Here is a 12,412-nt window from a genome sequence, read left to right on the forward strand (position 1 = left end):
GAAAGTAGAAGAAATACAGTCAGAGAGAATATCAACCCCAAACATGGCAATGGAAAGACGCTTTGGTAAATTTCTCACTGACTTAGAAAATTGAGGGTCATGGAACTCTAAGCTCCCGTGAGCCAAGGGCTAAGTCCCTTTTCTTCAACACAGGAAATCCAGCACCTGAGACCATAATAGGCCCTTAGTTATAACTTGCTGAAAAACTAAAATCAATGTAAACACCGTATTTGGTCAAAAAAGGTTTCGCTAGCTTATGTAGTAACTCCTTCATTATACGCGTGGTAGAACCTGTTTTTAGCCCCTTTGTGGTTTATAATCAGAACAGGACAGAATAAGTCATAAAAATAAATACAATAAACACAATAAGCATTAATGACATAAGGGTTGATATTACATATCTTCCTAGTAAATATGAATGAAACATATGTGCCTGTGTATGAAATACTGGCAAAATGAGATGCATAGATGGAAATATATTTCACTTTTGGCAGTGGCAAAGGGTTTTTCTCCGACTGGGACATACATGGGACTAAAAATAAGAACGCCTTTTATTTCCAGAATCCTTGACAATTTACAAAATGCTTGAACACATGGGATTCTATTTGATCCTCACAAGACAGAGGAATGTCGTTAGAGGCAACTGTATGCATCACTCTTTGATAAGAAAATATCGGTGGCTCGTGAACTAGAACGGCTTTCAAGAAGATTTCTGGCCTGTCATTAACAGGAACAATCCAACCGATAGCATGAAGGGAGATAGGAAAGATACTCTCCCCAAGAAGGAAAAATCGAAAGGAAGGTACCTTTAACGGCAACGTGCATTTACCGTGATGAAGACAGACTTCTATTATTCAACCGGGGGCCGTTATAGAACACGATTCTAAGAGGTAAGTAATGAGATGCCGGAAGTGAATAATGAGATGTGAGCTTTGAAAGTCAAGTTGCAGCTCACTGAAGAGGAATTATTACCATACTTAACACTTATATTGCACTACGTTGGTTGTAGTGCACTTCAAGGTGGTTATAACTCTGGGAGTCCAGAGCAGATATTGGGAAGAATTCAAGAGGCTCTGATCACGGCAAAACTGGGGGTGCAAATCTGGCAAGGCATCTCAGCCAGCCTAGCGTCTCTCCGTGGGACATATGTTTCTCACTCTTACTTCCTCGCTTTCCGAGAGTGTTGTCATTGGATATCCTGCTGGAGGCTTCGGTGAGTTACTCTGGAAACCTACATAATATTTCTACTTACACAGGAAAAAAAATCCATTTCTTTAAATGATGTGATACATTTTAAAATTATGTTTATTGTTTTTCTTCCTTTTTTTTTTTCCTTTTCATAAAAGTAATACAAAGCTCTTGCTTCAAACATTATAGAAATACGTAAAACTGTTGCTTTGGTCGGCATTTTGCTTATTAGGGAAGAAAGTAGATGAAATGCAATTGGAAAGTTTCACCTCCCCCCTTCCCTCAAGGTAACCTCTGTTAATAATTCCGTGTAGTGTCTTTTTTTCTATGTACACACTTAATTAGGCAGTAACTTTTAAAGATCTCTGCACTCTATTTTTGACAACTATCTTATATCAAGTAGCAGTGAGAAGAATGACCAATATGTGACCTTTATCAGATTTAAAAAAGAATGCAGCCTCCTACTTTAAACAGGGAGACATTGAAGCTGCAAAGACATGTTTTAAAAATAGATGGGAAAAAAGCCCGTCAGTGTTTGGAACTAGAGAGAGCTAGGGTACCCACATTCTGGGAACTGTAATGCTAACAGGTTTTCTCGCTGTCGAAACTTGAAATAGAATCTACAGGGGCCCAAATGTTTGAAATAAGTATGTGGTCAGATGCATAGATGGTATGGACTTTCAGCTGACTAAAACAAAAACCAAAATAGCAACAGAATCTGTCTCAGATGAGCTCACTTTCCCAGCAGCCTCTTTGCTTGTAAGACATTTCTATTACATTTTCCTAAAAGGGAGTCATGCTTCCATTGAAACAACAGTTCTGCCCACATTGCATGGAGCACCAAACTTCTGCAAATTTCTCATCTCTCGTGTCCATGCTTGGAATATGTCCCGTCTTGCTCTTCAGAACTAACATCCCAATCTTGCGGAGACACTGTGTTCCAAATATTTACAAGTCACCTGTTTGGAGCTTGCATCGTGCTTTCTTGTAGAAATCAATATAGATGGGATTTGAGGGTCCTGAGAGCAGGCCAGGAATTAGACTGCATGTGACCTGACTGTGTGAACTGTAGACATATGAGATCTTGGTTAACACTGTCCTTATTCTTTTATTTTTGTTTTAGTTAATAGATTTTATTCTTTTAGAGCAGCTTTAGATTTGCAGAACTATTGTGTAGAGTGTAGAGTTCCCACATACCGCCCTTCCCCCCGCATCCAGTTTCCCCTATTATTATTATTTTTTTTAATATGGCTGATGGGCATTGAGGAGGGCACTTGTTCGGATGAGCACTGGGTGTTGTATGTAAGTGATGAATCATGGGAATCTCCCCCCCAAACCAAGAGCACACTGTATACACTGTAGGTTAACATTGTCTTTGAGATATGTTTAATTGGGGTGCCTGGGTGGCTCAGTCGGTTAAGCGTCCGACTTCGGCTCAGGTCATGATCTCACGGCTCATGAGTTCAAGCCCCGTCAGGCTGACAGCTCAGAGCCTGGAGCCTGCCTTGGATTCTGTGTCTCCTTCTCTCTCTTTCTGCCCCTCCCCTGCTCACTCTCCGTCTCTCAAAAATAAATAAAAACATTAAAAAAATTAAAATGCATTTTATTTAAGCATCCTAATTTGGGATACCTGGAATGTGGTTCTAATCTCAAGGCCAAGGACTCCCTATCCTTGCTTCATGCAGGTTTCCCAGGCCTTGGAATCACTATCTTCCAGAATCTGGAATGGAGCAAATGGCAGGAGCCTAGGAACAGTGGGGAGTGGGATTGTAAGCTCCTCACACAACAAGCCCACCTTGTCCAAGGAGCTCTCGGTCTCTCCAAGGTGTGTATCTGACGAGGATCCTCAAAGTGCCGATTGGTCATCTAAGGCAAAGACTACCTGTTGGTTTGCTTTGATTGCCTTGTCGCCCTCTGTGTCCTGGGAAACTGAGCTTATACGTAGGAAGGAGGAAGCTGTCCTTTACCTTTGGGAGTTAGAATGAAGGTGGGTGTTCACCTCCTGGAATGAAAGCAGACAGGGGTCCAGCAGAGTTTGTGTTTATTGCCTCAAAATGGAGACGAGCTCTCGAGCACAGGATGCTGTGTCATCCCTACATTTAAAAGCCTCTTTTCTGCTCCTTACAGTAAATAGCAATTTAACCCTTAAAATACAAAAAAATTCTGTGGTTTTGCTGGGGGGAGGGGAAAGACAGCAAAGACAGGGGGAGTGAGGGAGCCTGCACGGTTTCTCTCTGAACAGTTTTGGGAGAAGAGAACTCCAGGAGTTAAAGTAGATGGTGTAGCTTTAAGAGGTATAAACTGGGAGAGTACAGCAGGGAGAAGAGCTTCTGTAAGTGGAACCAGCCGCATCAGTCTCACCTAGAAACTTCTTAGACATAAAAGTTCTCAGGCCCACCCAGACCACTGAGTCAAAACTCTGGGAGAGAAGCCCTTCCAGGGGATTGCACTTATCAAGCTCGAGCCTGAGGACCACTGGGCACAGGATAAGGATTTGAGTAGAACTTCTTCTATTTATTCCTTTTTCTTTTTCTTTTTGACCCCCTTCACCCATTTCTCCTACCTTCCACCCCCTGCCTCTGACAACCACCAATCTGTGCTTTGCATCTATGAGCTAATTTTTTTTTGTTTCTTCTTTTAGATTCCACATATAGGAGAGATCATACGGTATCTGTCTTTCTTTGTCTCACTTCTTTCACTTCACATAATGCCCTTGAGGTCCATCCACGTCACAAATGGTAAGGTTTCATTCATTTTATGGCTGAATAATATTATTATACATGCATACCACAATTTCTTTATCCATTCATCGACTGGTCTGCATTTAGATGGTTTCCACATCTTGGTTCTTGTAAATAATGCTCCAACAGATATCAGGGTGTAGCTTTTCAAGACAGTATTTTCATTTTCTTCAGATAAATAGCCAGAGTGGAACTGCTGGAGCATATGGTAGCTCTATTTTTAATTTTTTTGAGGAGCATCTGTACTGTTTTCCATAGTGGCTGCACCAATTTACATTCCCACCAACAGTGTGCAAGGGTTCTCTTTTCTCCACATCCTCACCGACATTTGTTATCTCTTGTCTTTTTGATAATAGCCATTCTAACAAATGCAAGGCGATATCTCACTGTGGTTTTGATTTGTATTTTCCTGATGATTAGTGACGTAGAGCATCTTTTCACATGTCTGTTAGCTATCTATACGTCTTCTTGGGGAAAATGTCTATTCAGATCCTCTGCCCATGTACAATTTTTATGGCTTTTGGGGTGGTTTTGTGTGAATGTGTTTGTGTGATTTCCTTATATATATTGGATGTTAGCCCCTTATTGGGTATATGATTTGCAAATGTTTATTCCCATTCAGTAGATTGCCTTTTCATTTTGTTTCCTTTGCTGTGCAGAGGCTTCCGGCCTGTTGTAGCCCTTATTTCCTTTTGCTTTTGTTGCTTTTAGAAGCAGATCTTCTTTTATATCCTGGCTCCGCTTCTTAGCAGCTGTGGGAGTCGAGCAAGTTAGTTAGTTTCTCTGAGTTTATAAAGAAAATTAAATGAGATAACATATTTGAAGCACTTAGCACCATGCCAGACATACAGAAATCACTAAAAAAAAAAAAAAAAAAAAAAAAAAAAAAAAAAAATGTTAGCTGCTATGATCACCATTTTGTACAAGGGAAAGGAGAAAGAATGGGTCCTAAAGAACTTCAACGAGTTAGTACAGCATTTACCAGTTTAAAGGGCCCTTTCAGACTCTGGCATTTTGCTTCCAAGGCACACACAGTTTAGATAAATTTTGTGTGGTTTCAGCCAGAAACAGAATAGTCCTCAACCTGACTGATCGTCTGAACTCCCTGTGGAGCTTTTACACTGCCCTGCCTGGACCTTCAGAGCAATCATCTTCAGTGGTGGGCCCTGGGCATCTATAACTTAAAATTTTCCATAGGCGATGCTGCAAAAACAGTTACTGGAAATTAAAAGGTATCATAACTAAAGCTAACACATACTGAGTATCTGTGCCCGACACTATGCTGACTTCTTTATGTTGCTTCCTTTACTTCTCACAGCAACCCGTGAGGCAGCTACTATCAGTTTCTTGGTTTTACATACGAGGAAACTGAGGCAGAGAGCCTCAATAACTCAGCCAAGTTCGCATGGCAGAGAAGGGATTGAGGACCTGAGCCCAGGGTTGAGCTACTAATTGCAATTAACTAATGCATTCATTTATTCATTCACCCCAAATTTATTATGTGTGACCAGATAATAGGTTGAGAGCCAGAGAATATAAAAATGAATAAAAATCTCCATCCTCATCCTCAAGAAGTTCATGGCTTTTGTGTGTGTGTTCACATTGAACAAAGGACAGATTGTCTCATTTTGAAAGATGATGTCATGTGTCTGTGTTTGAGAGGCTTAAAAGATTGTTTATGACTTCCAGCCTCTTCCTCTCAGGGACCATTTACAGAATCCACCCCCGCGGGCACACCAGCCTCCCAGACTGTGAAGACTAGGCGCGTCTGGGGGTCGCCTGCACCAGCGTTTCCCCCGCAAGAAGGACTCTAGTGCAGCCTTGCAGTCCGTGTTAGCAACCCCTCAGGGTTGTCCTCAGCTGTTCTCGCTCAGTTGTATCACTCGCTGCAGTTCAGCCCGATAGCCATCCACTCGTCTTGGTAGGTCCATCAATCAAACTACCCGGGAAGGAGATCTATCGCAGCGGACCTGTGAGACGGCCTCTCTTCCAGGGATAAAACCTGTCACTTACACCTAAAGTGAAGACTGTTACGAAATTTCCCAGAAAAGTACAGAGAAAAGACGGGAGACCTGCTTTCTAGAATCGTGAAACATTAGGGCTGGGTAAATCCCTGGACATAATGTAAGGCTGCTCAGGAAACTGAGCTCCAGGGTCTCAAACCTGCCTGGGACTGGGCTCCTAGCTCAATGCGCGACCGCTCACTGCCTCCTAGAGTCAGGGCCCGGCACTGTTTGAAAAAGACCGTATTCAAGTGCAGCGATCATCACTTTGGAGCAGGCAAATGATCCAACCTGGAGTCGGCCTGGGAGGACACCACCCTCGGGGCTGGGGTGGGGTCACCACGGGCAGCCACCTTGTTGTTCTCGCCCGTCGGCGGGGGAAGAGAGAGGGTTTGGGGTGAGCCGCCATTCCCCGGACCAGTATTCAGAACGCACAGGGAGGGGAGGTAGCGGAACCTTTGTCCTCCGCCTCACTCTCGTTTCCACCCGGACTCAGTTGGCGTCGGACGCAATTGCGGAGGCCTAGAAACATGGAGGCGGCGGGTGCTGGGGCTGGGCAGCCGTCCTCTCTGGAGGCTCCGGAATCTACAGACGATCGGCTTTTCCTGATTAAAGGTGTGGTGTGGTGTGGTGTGGTGAGGTGCTGGTGCCCGGGCGAGCTCACCCTGGGCCTGCGCCGAAGCCTCCATTTCCACACACACCCGGCCCTGGGAGACCTTCCCTTGGGCTGCCGCTGAGTTTAGCCGGTGGGGACGGGGATCAGGGGTCGTGCCCATTGGAATCTCCCCTGGGCTTGGGGCTGGTCCCTCGAGATGTCGTGTGTGCTGCATTTCCCCCATCACTCTGCAGTTTCTCTCGTGCCGCCCCCTTTCGAACTCCCACTATCTCGTCCCCCCCCCCCCCCCCCCCCCGGAGAAAAACTTCATGGCACCATCCGGGTGAAGAGGGTAAGGGACCCTGCGACGATTCTCACCACTTGGGAACGGATACCTCAGGATGACCGCAAGCACCAGAGGTTTCACATTGCTATTGTTTATGTTTTGCAAGAGCTGCCTAGTTAGCGTTTCTCAAATTTCAGAAGGGACTTAAAATGTAATTTATTTTTTATAGTTTTTAAAATTATTATAATAATTTTAAAGAGAGAGTGCACCAGCGGGGGACAGTGGCAGAAGGAGAGAGAGAATCTTAAGCAGACTCCAGGCTTAATTCAGAGCCTATTGTGGGTCCCAATCCCAGGACCTTGGGATCATGACCTGAGCCAAAATCAGGTCCCAGGCTGAACCCACCGAGTCACCCAGGCACCTCTAAAATGTAATTTAAAGGAGCGCCTAAAATGTATTTTAAAGGAGTGCCTGGGTGGCTCAGTGGGTTAAGCCACCAACTTTTGGTTTCAGCTTAGGTCATGATCCCAGGGTAGTGAGATCCAGCCCCTCCTTGGGTACACTGAGCACAGAGCCTGTTCATAATCTCTCTCTTAAAAAAAAAAAAAAAAAAAGGTCTGAAACTTATTTGTGTATGTCCTCTTAACTTAAGGTGTTTTTTTTTTTTCCTCCCTTTAATCCCTCTCACCCTCCATGCCCTACCCCCAAAACTCTTGGCAGGTGGAGTTTTCCTTGGTACTGTTGCTGCAGCAGGAATGGTAGCCGGATTTGTTACAACATTATCATTGGCTAAAAAGAAAAGCCCTGAATGGTTCAATAAGGTTTGTGACAAGGAAATCCATTAATAGCAGTGTTACTGCTTACAGATAGCTGGTAGCCAGTGTGCACAGGGGAAGTGAAAAAAATGTTGGTGGCCTTTCATATTGTTTTAAGAAGTAAACCTGTGTCCACCTATAGATTCAAGAAGTGTACAAATTAGTGGTCTTTATTTTCATTAAAGTTTTTTTCATGTTTATTTTTGAGAGAGCAAGAGCAAAGCAGGGAAGGGGCAGAGAGAGAGGGAGACAGAGAATCTGAAGCCAACTCCAGGCTCCGAGCTGTCAGCACAGAGCCTGGTGTGGGGCTCAAACTCACAAATCAGGAGATCAAGACCTGAACCGAAGTCCAAGGCTTAACCAACTGAGCCACCCAGGCACCCCTATTTCCATTTAAAAAGATGTATTTAATTATGTGCTTTCTTAAATTTTAGCAGAAGGAGACTAAATCTGGGTAATTCCCTATGAGTTGTTAGAGGCTCCAGTATTTTATGTGCCACTAAGAAAAAAAAAAAGTAATGCCATTATTAACTCTTGACATAATACTGATCGCCAGAGGCATTTCGTTTTATTTTTTAAAGTAAACTTTACACCCAACGTGGGGCTTGAACTCATGACCCTAAGATCAAGACTCACATGTTCTACTGACTGAGCCAGCCAGGCACCAGAGGCATTTCTGTTTCAAAAATGTTAAATTGTTGAAGTAAAGTGCGTCTTGTCATCAATGAAAAACATAGGTCAGCTTCTTGAACCCAGAGACCACACATGCGTGTGCACTGCGGCAGCCCTGCTCCCCAGAAAAGGGCCTGACACACAGGTGCTCAATAAGTTTTGGTTGAAAGACCATAACCTACTTATGGCAGAAAATTCTTACTCCATGAGCAAGATTGAGTAATCACTCATGTGGACATATCTACCTCATTTCCCCAGTTGGTGAGGATTTTTCTTTACGTTGAGTTGTTACTTGTTGGCGTGTGTTGTCCTGTCTCTGCCCTCTCCATCCCATATGGTGTATTTATCCATTACTTTATTGCTTCAACAAGTGTTAACTTGGGGATCTTTTATGTGTCAGGCATTGTGCTTGCTAGGAGCCGGAGATACAGAGATGAGCAAAATATCTGCCCTTCAGGAAGCTAGCATCTGGTGCAGGAGACATATTAAACAAGTATTTACACAGTTAACTGTATAATTACAACTTGAAGAGCAGTGTTACGTGAAAATCATAAACCAGTCGAGTTCTCTTTCCACTTCAAGCTGCGGTCCATAGAAACTCTTTGGGAGATCTGTAACATCAAAACTGTTTTCATAATAACTCAGACATTTGTACCAATGGTATGGAAGCAGTCGGGGGTAAAGCTGCTGGTGCCTTGGTGTAATCAAGGCAGTGGCTCCAAACTACTAGCAGTCACTGTGTCTTTAATTACGATGCACCTGTAGTTTAAAAAAAACAAAAGCCATAATTGCATAAGACTGCCCTTGTTAAAGCAGTAAAATTATTAATTTTATTAAATCTTAACCCTTGAATGTACCTCTGTAATATTCCATGTGAAGGAATGGGCGGTAGGCGTAAAGCACTTCTGCTTTATACCAGAGAAAGATGTGTTTCTCCAGGAAAAGCAATCGTGTGATTAAGTTGCATGCTGAACTAGCTGCTTTTTTTTCCCGTGTCAATATCATTTTCGTTTGAAAGAGCAACTGACACACTATAGTTACTCAGAAGTGGGTATTTGGCAGACATTTCCTTCAAAATGAACAAAATGAGCCTGTGTCTCTTCAGGCAAGCACTGTTGGTGTTTGCTGCCAGTGGTAAACTTCGAGCTTGCAAGTGAAAAGTAGATTTTAGGAAACTTGTATCTGCCATTCTGATCTTGATAGGTGCTCAGTACTTAAAGGCTTTTCTGGTGAGATTGGTGGTAATATTAATGATGTGAAATTTTAAATATTTAATAAGAGGTGTCAACATTGGGGAGATCTGCATAACTTGGTTAATCAATATTTTCTGAACGATCATAATGCATGGATGAAAGGCCCATTTGAAGTACAGAATAGACTAATGGATTTTAATGTAGCAAAGTAGAAAAATTCATCAGCGTGACTTCAGATTCCAAAGTGCAACTATCTGTGAAGTTTGGGTGTAGCATCAGAAAAGAAAGGCTATTAAAATACTCGTCCCTGGGGCACCTGGGTGGCTTAGTCGGTTAAGCCTCAGAGTCTTGATCTCAGCTTAGGTCATGATCTCACAGTTCCTGAGATCAAGCCCTGCGTCGGGCTCTGAGCTGACAGCCTGCAGCCTGCTTGGGATTCTCTCTCTCTCTCTCTCTCTCTCTCTCTCTCTGCCCCTCCCCTGCTCAAAACAAACAAACAAACATTAAAAAAAAATTTTAACCACATACCTCTGTAAGGCTGGATTTTATTCAGATACTTGAAAAACATATTGCAACAGATTGAATACAGAAGCATTTATGAAAATTCATCTGTCTTTTATTAAGCCAGATTTCTAAAAGCTTAAGAAAAATGTAAAACATTGCCTCCTTGCACTAAATTCTTCCGTAAGATAGTTGTTTATATTAAATAGGTTTACATTAATCTATATTGGCTTTATTTTTAAATGAAGTAATATATAAAACTTAAGAATTTCTTAGTTTTAATTTCTAATATATTTAATATTAATAGATATAATCCACATAATCAGAAATCTTTGGGATCCAACCATAAATGGATCCTGAAACCAGAAAGTTTGAGAACCACTGGCCTTGATATTAAATATGTTGTGTACAGCTCCACCTCCCCTCTGGGGAAGCATTTGAATTAGAGTATTACCATTGATCCAGACTCTGAGAGGTAAAGGTTTGTAAAGGAGCTCAGAGGTTCTGAAGCAGTTAATACACTTACACTGAGCAAGCACACATTTAAGGATACCACTCAGGCAGTGTACTTCAGAGTCCCTGCGTGGCAGTTTTCTCTGACATTAATAGTGATAATGATACCTAACATTTGATGCTTACCATGTGCTAGCTGCTACTGTAAGGGTTGGGTTCACTTAACCCCCATCTCAACCCTGTGAGGTACCGTTACTGTATTGACCCCATTAAACTGTGGCACACATGGATTAAACAGCTTGCTCACCATGGCGATGTCTCCATCTTTGACTATTTTTGGAGAAGAAATTATTTGTAGCCACTTTTTATTTAAATAATCTTCTGCCCGGAATCTAGCTATTATTTATAATACAGATTCAGATTGCAACTCAGAACTTGAAAATGACCAGCTTTTAGTTGGGGACTGCCTACACTGCTATTATTTCAGGAGGATGATCATCATTTCTTTAAAGTCTTAATTTCATTGTCTTAGCTGAGTCCCATGCTAGAAAACTTGGAGTTGAAAGGCAGTAGTAAGTGATGAATGAGCATTTTTCTTTGTCCTTTGTTGAATCAACAGAGAAAGGTATAAGCTAAGGTGGCTTAAAAAAAAATACATGTACATATGTAATACATATATAATTTCTGTCCTTCCCAGGGAAATAAGGAACTTTTAAGTTTTCTAAAATAAAACTTAGGCACCTAAATTGACCTTGGTTTAATAATATTTGGTTAATGGTGCTGCTTCTGGATGAAAATTCAGGCCAATTAGAAGTTAGTGAATTTATATGAGCTGTGTAGTATCCAGAAAAACGCTCTGAAACTATAGCATCATGAGAAAAGGGATAAGAGAGTTGTTTTATCATAGAAAATGGCTAAAGAAAAATCTCTTGAAAAATCTGGTTGGGTCTCATATCTACAAAAAAGTGGTAAGTCAGCAAATATTGAGTATCTACTGGGTCAAGGCATGGAGATCCAGATAAACCAAGCGTTTCTATGTGCTACCAGTAACATTCACAGTCACAACACCTGTGCTAAAATCCTTTATTCAACAGGTTGAGCAATATAAAGAAAATTATTATAAAAAAGAAAGTCTGGAGTAAATGGAAATACATTTTTAGAAGAAGACAACGTAAATTTTCTATCTCATCACATTAGCCAATCAGTTTGATGACATTCTAATGGACTTGGAGGAATCTTGACAGAATGTTATAGGGTTTTTCTGGAAGAATTATAGTAAAAATAGCAAAGAAGTTTTGGGGGGAAAACCCAGCAATCAGTGCCTTCAGTGATGGGGTGGTTATTCCCTTTTGAAGGTGTGTTGCGTTCTTACTCATCTCTAGTCACATTTGTATGCTGATAGTCTGAAAGTTGTTCTATTATTATGATTATAGATTTTTACCTTAATATTATACCTTGAAACCCAAGAAGAGAGTCATTGTTTATTTTCTCATTTCTCATTAATAGCTGCCATAATCTAAATTTCTACCGTGTGCCCATATTTTGCATATATATTTAAAAGTCTTTGCAATGATTTAGATTTAGCTCTTTCAGGAACCCCTCCTTAAAACTTCCTCTAACTGCAGCAATAGACTAGGTGCCCTCCTCAGGGACCATGTATAGTTCTGTTGCACATTACATTTAGATCATAATTTTATGAGTCTGTGTCCTCCCCCCCATTGATTGAAATCTTTAATCAGAAAGAAGTTACTCTATTTACTTTTTTCTCTTCAGTATCTAGCAAAGCTCCTGGTAATTCCTTGCATATTCAAATATCTGTCAGAGAAGTTGTGACCTAAGTCCTGCAGTTATTAAGTAGCAAAGCTGGTATTTGAACTTGGGTTGGTCCGGCTTCCCAATATTATGATAGAATTCAGAGAGTCAAGAATTTCAAACACTCCCCAAATAATTACTCTTTCTGAACTG

General features: G+C 41.7%; 1 protein-coding gene and 1 long non-coding RNA gene across 5 annotated transcripts in view; both read left to right on the forward strand.

Annotated features, from left to right (window-relative positions):
- Window positions 1-533: 533 nt before the first annotated feature.
- LOC128777623 (uncharacterized) lies at window positions 534-5,981 on the forward strand. Of its 2 annotated transcripts, XR_008422835.1 has the most exons (4): window positions 534-1,213; window positions 2,874-3,013; window positions 3,830-3,926; window positions 5,619-5,981. It is a non-coding gene; the product is annotated as an uncharacterized LOC128777623 (long non-coding RNA). The 2 variants fall into 2 exon arrangements; XR_008422834.1 differs by lacking the exon at window positions 2,874-3,013.
- Window positions 5,982-6,252: 271 nt separating this feature from the next.
- TMEM242 (transmembrane protein 242) overlaps window positions 6,253-12,412 on the forward strand; it is a 29,994-nt gene continuing 23,834 nt past the window's right edge. The window contains exons 1-2 of one of the 3 annotated variants that reach the window (XM_053904325.1): window positions 6,253-6,547; window positions 7,534-7,634. In XM_053904325.1, the coding sequence (XP_053760300.1) occupies window positions 6,463-6,547; window positions 7,534-7,634 (186 nt within the window). In that variant the 5' untranslated portion in view covers window positions 6,253-6,462. The remainder of the gene's footprint in view (window positions 6,548-7,533; window positions 7,635-12,412) is intronic. The other 2 variants (XM_053904324.1, XM_053904323.1) reach the window with 2 other exon arrangements.

The sequence above is a fragment of the Panthera pardus genome, unplaced genomic scaffold (assembly GCF_024362965.1).
Source record: "Panthera pardus isolate Hobbes unplaced genomic scaffold, ASM2436296v1 HiC_scaffold_17, whole genome shotgun sequence".
Classification (NCBI taxonomy): Eukaryota; Metazoa; Chordata; class Mammalia; order Carnivora; family Felidae; genus Panthera; species Panthera pardus.